The following is a 10627-nucleotide window of genomic DNA, read 5'->3' as shown; positions in this document are numbered from 1 at the left end:
ATGGTCGTCCTTCTGGAAGTTTCTCCCATCTCCGCACAGGATCTCTGGAGCTCAGCCAGAGTGACCATCGGGTTCTTGGTCACCTATATTACCAAGGCCCTTCTCCCCCGATTGCTCAGTTTGGCCAGGCGGGCAGCTCTAGGAAGAGTCCAGGTTGTTCCAAACTTCTTCCATTTAAGAATTATGGAGGCCACTGTGCTCTTGGGAACCTTCAATGCAGCAGAATTTTTTTTGTAGGCTTCCCCAGATCTGTGCCTCGACACAATCCTGTCTCTGAGCTCTGCAGGCAGGTCCTTCGACCTCATGGCTTGGTTTTTGCTGTGATATGAATTGTCAGCTGTGAGACCTTGAATAGACATGTGTGTGCCTTTCCAAATCATGTCCAATCAATTGAATTTACCACAGGTGGACTCCAATCAAGGTGTAGAAGCATCTCAAAGATGATCAAGAGAAATGAGAGGCACCTGAGCAAAATTTCAAGTGTCGTAGCAAAGGGTCTGAATACTTATGTAAATGTGATATTTCAGTTTTTTGTTTTTAATAAATTTGCAAAACTTTCTAAAATCCTGTTTTCTATTTGTCATTATGGGGTATTGAGTGTGGATTGATAAGGGAAAAAATGAATTTAAATGATTTCAGCATAAGGCTGCAACAACAAAATGTGAAAAAAGTGTAGGGGTCTGAATACTTTCTGAATGCACTGTATAAGATGATTTTAATACAATTTCTTAAGGGAAGGATAAAACAGTGTAAACACAGTTTGTTAAGAAATGGGTAAAACGATTTAAACAATAATTTATTATGAGAGAGATAAAACAAATTAAACATAGTTTGTCATGAGAAGCATAAAACAAATTAAACATAGTTTGTCATGAGAGGCATAAAACAAATTAAACATAGTTTGTTATGAGAGGGATAAAACACATTAAACATAGTTTGTTATGAGAGGGATAAAACAAATTAAACATAGTTTGTTACGAGAGGGATAAAACAAATTAAACTTTGTTAAGAAAGGCATAAAACAAATTAAACATAGTTTGTTAAGGAAGGGATTAAAGAAATTGAACTTTGTTAAGAAAGGCATAAAACAAATTAAACATAGTTTGTTATGAGAGGGATAAAACAAATTAAACATAGTTTGTTATGAGAGGGATAAAACAAATTAAACATAGTTTGTTATGAGAGGGATAAAACAAATTAAACATAGTTTGTGATGAGAGGGATAAAACAAATTAAACATAGTTTGTGATGAGAGGGATAAAACAAATTAAACTTTGTTAAGAAAGGCATAAAATAAATTAAACATAGTTTGTTATGAGAGGGATAAAACAAATTTAACATAGTTTGTTACGAGAGGGATAAAACAAAATAACTTTGTTAAGAAAGGCATAAAACAAATTAAACATAGTTTGTTATGAGATGAATAAAACAAATTAAACTTTGTTAAGAAAGGCATAAAACAAATGAAACATAGTTTGTTAATACAGGGATAAAACAAGTTCAACATAGTTTGTTACTATATGGATAAAACAATTTAAACATAGTTTGCTATGAGAGGGATAAAACAAATTAAACATAGTTTGTTATGAGAGGGATAAAACAAATTAAACTTTGTTAAGAAAGGCATAAAACAAATTAAACATAGTTTGTTATGAGAGGGATAAAACAAATTAAACATAGTTTGTTACGAGAGGGATAAAACAAATTAAACTTTGTTAAGAAAGGCATAAAACAAATTAAACATAGTTTGTGATGAGATGAATAAAACAAATTAAACTTTGTTACGAGAGGGATAAAACAAATTAAACATAGTTTGTTAAGGAAGGGATAAAACAAATTAAACATAGTTTGTTATGAGAGGGATAAAACAAATGAAACATAGTTTGTTAATAAAGGGATAAAACAAATTAAACTTAGTTTGATATGAGAGGGATAAAACAAATTAAACATAGTTTGTTACGAGAGGGATAAAACAAATTAAACTTTGTTAAGAAAGGCATAAAACAAATTAAACATAGTTTGTTATGAGATGAATAAAACAAATTAAACTTTGTTACGAGAGGGACAAAACAAATTAATCATAGTTTGTTAAGGAAGGAATAAAACAAATTAAACATTGTTTGTTGTGAGAGGGATAAAACAAATGAAACATAGTTTGTTAATAAAGGGATAAAACTAATTAAACATAGTTTGTTATGAGAGGGATAAAACAAATTAAACATAGTTTGTTATGAGAGGGATAAAACAAATTAAACTTTGTTAAGAAAGGCATAAAACAAATTAAACATAGTTTGTTATGAGGGAGATCAAACAAATTAAACATAGTTTGTTACGAAAGGGATAAAACAAATTAAACTTTGTTAAGAAAGGCATAAAACAAATTAAACATAGTTTGTTATGAGATGAAGAAAACAAATTAAACTTTGTTAAGAAAGGCATAAAACAAATTAAACATAGTTTGTTAAGGAAGGGATAAAACAAATTAAACATAGTTTGTTATGAGAGGGATAAAACAAATGAAACATAGTTTGTTAATAAAGGGATTAAACAAAATAAACATAGTTTGTTAATGGAGGGATAAAACAAGTTCAACATAGTTTGTTAATAGAGGGATAAAACAAATGAAACATAGTTTGTTAATAGAGGGATTAAACAAGTTAAACATAGTTTGTTACTATATGGATAAAACAATTTAAATGGTTTGTTACGAGAGGGATACAACAAATTAAACTTTGTTAAGAAAGGCATAAAACAAATTAAACATAGTTTGTTAAGGAAGGGATAAAACAAATTAAACATAGTTTGTTATGAGAGGGATAAAACAAATGAAACATAGTTTGTTAATAAAGGGATTAAACAAAATAAACATAGTTTGTTAATGGAGGGATAAAAGAAGTTAAACATAGTATGTTAATAGAGGGATAAAACAAATGAAACATAGTTTGTTAATAGAGGGATAAAACAAGTTGAACATAGTTTGTTACTATATGGATAAAACAATTTAAATAGTTTGTTACGAAAGGGATACAACAAATTAAACTTTGTTAAGAAAGGCATAAAACAAATTAAACATAGTTTGTTAAGGAAGGGATAAAACAAATTAAACATAGTTTGTTATGAGAGGGATAAAACAAATGAAACACAGTTTGTTAATAAAGGGATAAAACAAAAGAAACATAGTTTGTTAATGGAGGGATAAAACAAGTTAAACATAGTATGTTAATAGAGGGATAAAACAAATGAAACATAGTTTGTTAATAGAGGGATAAAACAAGTTAAACATAGTTTGTTACTATATGGATAAAACAATTTAAATAGTTTGTTATGAGAGGGATAAAACAAATGAAACATAGTTTCTTGAGAGAAGGATAAAATGATTTAAACATAGTTTGTCAATAGGGTGATATAGACATAGTCATGATATAAACATAGTCTGTTAGTATAAGGATCAAATGACATCAAAAACCTCTGCACGGTAGTTTTGAGCTGTTAGGATTGAGCTATTAGGATTGAGCTCGGCCCAGTTTACTTAGTGGTGTGAAAAGGTCCAGGATATTGATTTGGCATGTTCACTTTTGGCACATTCCCACAAACCCTTTACATCAATGACGAGGTACAGGATGTTGAAATACATAAAGAGAAGTTTGCCTCATATCAGGTCTCTGATGGTGGGTTTATACATACAAACATGATGTTGTGTAACTTGTTTATTTTTAAACACGGATTGGTTTTCTCGACATTAATTCTTGTTTTGTTGTTATCCGAGATACATATATATACTTTCCCACTAAGGGCAAATGCCCATTTAGACTGTGCCTGTGACATTGGTGTCATAAGCTGAAAGTAACGATAACTGATAATCAAACTGTTATCTGGGAATATTACAACGTTTTACAAAATAAAAAAGACTTTACAACAAACCGAATGCAGGTGAGGCCGAAACCAACCTTAGTTCTTCTATATGGAGGTGTCATGGTTAGATCATCCTCTGTGAGTCTGCGGAGGCCGGGCGGTGCTTCAAATCCCAACCGAATCATACCAAAGACTTTTAAAATGGTACATTCTACTTCATTGCATAAGCATTTAAAAGGAGAGAGCACGGACAAACAACCATATGTTGGCAACCATAGCGCAGCCTTTTATGCCCTTATTGGCTCCTCTTACATTGAAGTTCCTTGTAAGGAAACTCGTATGTTATTGACAAAGGAGGAACTGTGACGTCATATACTATTAATGATGTAAGACAACTGATTGAAGAAACCATTTTTGAATTCAAAAATATTAAATCTATTAATAAACCTCAGAATATCAATAGGTCATCATATATGTGTCTTACAACTGTAATCACAACCACACTTGGCATGTGTCTTTCAATCCTGACAAAACTCACACTCTCGCTCCGAAAGGATCGTCTGGCAAACCTTCCCATCTACTTTCGAATACTTGAGGAAGTCGAGTTATTCAAACTCTTGTATCTCACTATCAGCCATGATATTTCTTGGACAAACCACATTTCAAAGTTGGCCTCCAAAGCCAGCCGCCGACTGGGCATCCTCCGTCATGCAAAGTCCTTGCTTCGTTGCTTGGCACACCTGAACTGTTATCTACCTAGAAGGCCTTCATCCGCAGGTTGATGGAATACTGCTCTCCCCCATTGGGCTGGTGCTCCTGCCTCACATCTTGCTCAATTTGATGCCCTGGAAACCAAGGCCTTCATCCGCAGCTTGATGGAGTACTGCTATCACTTCTGGGCTGGTGCTCCTGCCTCACATCTTGCTCAATTTGATGCCCTGGAAGCCAAGGCCTTCAAGATCATTGCATTTCCTGCGATGAAGCCGAGTCTATAGGCCGATCACTCCACTATCGTAGACGGGTCGGTGATCTACCACCACCCTTTCTGGTATTTTATCCTCTACTCTTTCCCTGCTGTACCCCCCCCCCCCTCCCGAGGTTTCTACACACGGTCCACCGTGAACCCCCCTTTGAACAAATTCCCCAAATCCAGAATCACTGTTCACCTCCACTGTTCGTTCCACTTTTTTCCTGTCTGCGGAATCCACTTCCACATTCTCTTTAACCTCATTATTCCCTCCACGTCTTCAAGACAGCTGTTCACCACAATCTCAGATCACCCCCTATCCAAAACCATGACCTTTTCTACCCCTGTTAATCTACCCCTTCCCCCCAAATTTTCCAGTTTTTCCTTCCTGAGAGTTTGTTCCTGTGTCCATCTTATCCACCCCATGCATCTACCCCTATAACTCGTTCTTGTCTGCACCCTTTGTTTGTCTGTCTCCATCTATTTTGTCCCTCGGCCCAGCTTTTGGCGCCCCCCCTCTCTTTCTGCTCTTCCTTTTGTTCTGTGTCCTAGTTCTTCCAGGAGCCTTGACTCTGTATCCAAACTAAATAAATAAATCCAAAACATTCTGCCACTAAATTTTCACTAAGCCCCATTCACATGCACCTTCTCAGAATTCTTACTCTATTGATCCTCCCATCCTGGTTATGATGTTTCTAAACCCACCCACGGTAGGCTCCATCACCATGGGATCGTATTTCATTCCCACGACCAGGCTGGAGACGCGACTCCAAGCAGAGGCTATAGACGTTTATTCCCAGCAGTGGTTTGGGATTAATGGTGATTCGTGCGACACGAGATGAAAGTTACCTTCATCTTATGCGTCCCGCCATTGATGATGATAAATGTTTACTACCTGCAAATAAACCTGTGTTTACACATACACCCGGCGCGATGCTTCGGATCACGTGCTGTTGTGGATTATTATATACAAACTATTTTTTTTGTATTATCATTATAACTGTACTTGTTACCTCTCGTATAACTTTCCATAAAATGTGCGATTTCCCCTTGCCAACACACCCCCTCTGCTTTTGGCTGTGGATATGAGGCCTATTGGGGCCTTTACACCCACAGATCTGCAAGATGGTGGGTAGAACACGTTAGGGGAGAAGCTTCCCACCTTTTAAAACAAGTCTTATCTCTTTGGTGTTTTTACAACTTGGAGGCACTGACAAGTGTCGAATAATCAGGACAAGGGAGATTTAACAGGACAGGGACATCAGGACAAGGGACAAGGTATGGTGCAACTGCAAATGGTCCAATGTACGAGAACCAGACAAGATCCACAAGAGGCGTCCGCTGTACTAATTTATTATCATAAATATCCTTTTGTTCTGCTTTGCAGGATGGTGTGCCAATGAAAAATTATTACATTATATTCAGATATGTCTTTATAGGCCGTGAGCGCAAAAACCTGGAGCGAATCCCACACATTGTGTGGGTCAGACTCACAGGCAGCAAGATGGCGGCCAGCAAGATGGCGGTTTGGTCCGTCACAAATACCAACGACGGTCCTTCCGTCAAACCCGTAGATCCCGACCCCACGCACATGCACAAACATTGCGTGAAACTACGAAGATGTAATTATTGTAAACGACACAAAGCTCACGGTGTGTGCATCTCCATGGAGCGCGTAAGCTTAGGGGGGCATTCGTTCCTCACTCTCCCCACCACCAATCACCTTCGCTTTCCCAGTGCAAGAGTTGACCTGAAACTAACCCTTTCCCTCTGATCTATTGACCCCCATGCGGGAAGGCCTGTGAAATGGCCACCCGTGCACCACGCTAGCTGATGCGCTTCAGACGGATAAGCTTGTTGAATGCTTGCTTGAAGTCGTCATTGAAGCACGTGTAGATGACGGGGTTGATCAGCGAGTTAAGGTAGCCCAGCCAGGTGAAAAAGTCGAAGATGACCGGGTCCAGCGAGCAGGCCGCCCCGCAGATGGGCAGCACAAGGGAGGCGATGAAGAAAGGCAACCAACACATAATGAAGGCCCCGAGAATGATTCCCAGTGTGGTCGTTGCTCTACGCTCTCGGGCCGCAGCGATCCGCCTCCTCTCAGACATGGCATCCGAAAGGCTGACGCTCACGATATCCCAGTGGCCATTGCGCTTTGACCTCGCCAGGCCGCGACTCCGCCCGACCATTCTGCGTCCTCCGCTCTTTGACTCCGGCAAGCCCTGGGCACAGCTTCCGTGCTTCGGTATCGAGTCTGCTCTGCCTTCTGGGCCGGTGGTTCCTGCGGTGTTTGGACCAGCGTGCTTACGGGACCTCCTCACACGACCCAAGGTGGCTATGAGGGCACGGCATGGGCTCGGTGACCCGCACGAGCTTTCCCCGCTCTCACCGCACGGGGTCATTCCGTCTCCACCTGGCGAGCCGGGCTGCGATTGTCCCTGTCCCTCTGGCAGGTCAGGATGATGCGCAGGAGAGTTTGCTTGTCCCAGGTTGTCGACTCCTCGAGATTGGACCGAGGACAACGAGGCGGTGGGCGAAGACCCGAGGAGACGAGCAGACGTAAGACGTTTACCACCGCCACCCGTGTGAGGCTGCTTGAAGATTTGTGATCGTGCCGCATGGTAGATCTTTCCATACAGGAGAACCAGCACCAGCGTGGGGATGTAGAATGCCCCGCACGTGGAGTACACGGTGTAAATAATTTTGTCAGTGTTTACAGTGCACGATTCTTGCGGATTCTCAGACTTTTCGCGGCGCCAGAAAAGTGGTGGGAGTGATATTGAGATGGACATTACCCACACGCTGGTGATCATGATGGCCACCCGCTGCCATGTGCGCCTCATCGCATAATTGAGCGCATCTGTGATGGCCCAATAGCGGTCGAGCGCGATGACACATAGGTGCATGATGGACGCGGTGCAGCACGTGACGTCTGAGGAGAGCCAGAGGTCACACACAACGGATCCAAAAGTCCAGACTCTTCTGATGGTGTACACAATGCTAAGGGGCATGACGAGGATTGACACTAGCAAGTCGGTGAAGGCCAATGATCCGATGAGATAGTTGGCGGGTGTGTGAAGCTTCCGACACAGCCAGATGGTCGCGATGACAAATGCATTGGCGAGGAGCGTGGAGAGGGTGATCAGTCCCAGTGTGACGGACACACCAACTTGTAGGGCCAGTGTGCCTGGGTCACGTCCGTTAGCTGCAACTGAGCAGTCTGACTCAGAACTAAGACCTGAATGACTTATAGCGGAGCAATTTGATGGGTCGGCCATAGTGTGAAGGAGCATGGGATCTTCAGCTGCTTCAAGATCTCTCGGAAATGCCACGGAGTGTGCCTGTGGACAGAGTGGCACACAAACAGATATTAAAAAACGGCCCATTAACTGTACTCTATAACCTTGGAAACTTGTACCCAGTATAGACAAGCCAAATTAGAGTCCGAATGTACATCGTGCAAAAGGCCACAGACAAGTCTTTCCCCAAACTGTGCACAAGGTTGCAGACATGCTTTCTCATAAAGTATGCATATGGCTGGACAAGTCTTTCCCCTACAGTTTGCAGAAGAGCAAACGTGCCTCTATCCCAGAGTGTGTAGAAGGACGATTCGTTCCCCTACACTGCAAATTGGGGTAGATGAGTCTTTCCCCTAAAGCGTGCATAAGGGTGGATATGAGTAAGAATGGACAAGTCTTTCCCCTACAGTGTGCATACGAATGGACAAGTCTTTCCCCTACAGTGTGGGTAAGAATGGATGAGTATTTCCCCTACAGTGTGGGTACGAATGGATGAGTATTTCCCCTACAGTGTGCATAAGAATGGACGGGTCTTTCCCCTACAGTGTGCATAAGAATGGACGGGTCTTTCCCCTACAGTGGGCATAAGAATGGACGGGTCTTTCCCCTGCAGTGTGCATAAGAATGGACGGGTCTTTCCCCTACTGTGTGGGTAGGAATGGACGAGTCTTTCCCCTACAGTGTGCATAAGAATGGACGGGTCTTTCCCCTACTCTGTGGGTAGGAATGGACGAGTCTTTCCCCTACAGTGTGGATAGGAATGTACGATTCTTTCCCCTACAGTGTGGGTAGGAATGGACGATTCTTTCCCCGACAGTGTGGGTAGGAATGGACGATTCTTTCCTCTACAGTGTGGGTAGGAATGGACGATTCTTTCCTCTACAGTGTGGGTAGGAATGGACGATTCTTTCCCCTACAGTGTGGGTAGGAATGGACGATTCTTTCCCCTACAGTGTGGGAAGGAATGGACGATTCTTTCCCCTACAGTGTGGGTAGGAATGGACGAGTCGTTCCCCTCCAGTGTGGGTAGGAATGGACGAGTCTTTCCCCTACAGTGTGGGTAGGAATGGACGATTCTTTCCCCTACAGTGTGGGTAGGAATGGACGAGTCTTTCCCCTACAGTGTGGGTAGGAATGGACGATTCTTTCCCCTACAAGGTGGGTAGGAATGGACGTTTCTTTCCCCTACAGTGTGGGTAGGAATGGATGATTCTTTCCCCTGCAGTGTGGGTAGGAATGGACGTTTCTTTCCCCTACAGTGTGGGTAGGAATGGATGATTCTTTCACCTACAGTGTGGGTAGGAATGGACGATTCTTTCCCCTACTGTGTGGGTAGGAATGGACGATTCTTTCCCCTACAGTGTGGGTAGGAATGAACGATTCTTTCCCCTACAGTGTGGGTAGGAATGGACGATTCTTTCCCCTACAGTGTGGGTAGGAATGGATGAGTCTTTCCCCTACAGTGTGGGTAGGTTAGGTATGGACGAGTCTTTCCCCTACAGTGTGGGTAGGAATGGATGAGTCTTTCCCCTACAGTGTGGGTAGGTTAGGTATGGACGAGTCTTTCCCCTACAGACTACAGTGTGGGTAGGAATGGATGATTCTTTCCCCTAGAGTGTGGGTAGGAATGGACGAGTCTTTCCCCTACAGTGTGGGTAGGAATGGACGAGTATTTCCCCTACAGTGTGGGTAGGAATGGAGGAGTCTTTCCCCTACAGTGTGCATAAGAATGGACGAGTATTTCCCCTACAGTGTGCATAAGAATAATAACAATAATAATAATAATGCATTTATTTTATACTAGGGCATGCCCGTACTATATCTATATCTAAAATTATATCCCCCCCCTCTATTTACATGAAATGGTTTGGTCCAAAGCGAACGGCTTGCGAGTACGGTGACAATCCCCCCCCCCTCTATTTACATGAAATGGTTTGGTTCATTCGCAAAGCCAAAGCGAACGGCAGTTACGAATCGCAGTTACGATGAATCGCAAAGTAGTTTTAATTAGTTTTAAAACATAGTTTAACGCCAACATAGTTTGCCAACGTGAAATAAATGAATACGCTCTCAAATGTGCCGTCCGAGGCAGAGTCTGTTCGCCACGTTCGGCACACGTGATAACTCGCTGCTCTCTGATTGGTTGAATCGTTTTTTGGACATAGCTCGGTAACTACTTGTCCGATTAATATGAAACCTTGAAAAGGCACATCCTCGGGTCCCCAGCAATATACCTGGCAAGTTTCAAGTATATCGGACCGGTAGTTGTCGAGAAACAGCGGTCGCATACACACACACACACAGACAGAGATTAGTGGAATTATAGATAGATAGCGCTTTTCAGGAAGCCCAAAGACGCTTTGACAGAGTGCAAAACATAATGCATAGCAAAACATAAAAACAATTGCAAAAAAAGAAGAATCAATAGGGAAATATTCAAAGCACAAAGGAGGGAGAAGGAGAGGAGATAGTCAGGGGTTAGATGGACGAGTATTTCCCCTACAGTGTG

At 41.8% G+C, this 10627-nt stretch overlaps 1 protein-coding gene across 1 annotated transcript in view; it reads right to left on the bottom strand.

Annotated features, from left to right (window-relative positions):
* Window positions 1-6156: 6156 nt before the first annotated feature.
* Window positions 6157-10627, bottom strand: part of LOC137428077 (5-hydroxytryptamine receptor 1D-like) — a 6649-nt gene continuing 2178 nt past the window's right edge. The window contains exon 2 of the mRNA XM_078777208.1: window positions 6157-8160. Within this exon, the coding sequence (XP_078633334.1) occupies window positions 6646-8112 (1467 nt within the window). The 5' untranslated portion in view covers window positions 8113-8160 and the 3' untranslated portion in view covers window positions 6157-6645. The remainder of the gene's footprint in view (window positions 8161-10627) is intronic.

The sequence above is a fragment of the Myxine glutinosa genome, chromosome 5 (genome assembly GCF_964187855.1).
Source record: "Myxine glutinosa chromosome 5, kmMyxGlut1.1, whole genome shotgun sequence".
Lineage (NCBI taxonomy): Eukaryota > Metazoa > Chordata > Myxini > Myxiniformes > Myxinidae > Myxine > Myxine glutinosa.
The sequence above is the reverse complement of the archived record's forward strand: the minus strand, read 5'-3'. Positions and strand labels throughout refer to the sequence as shown.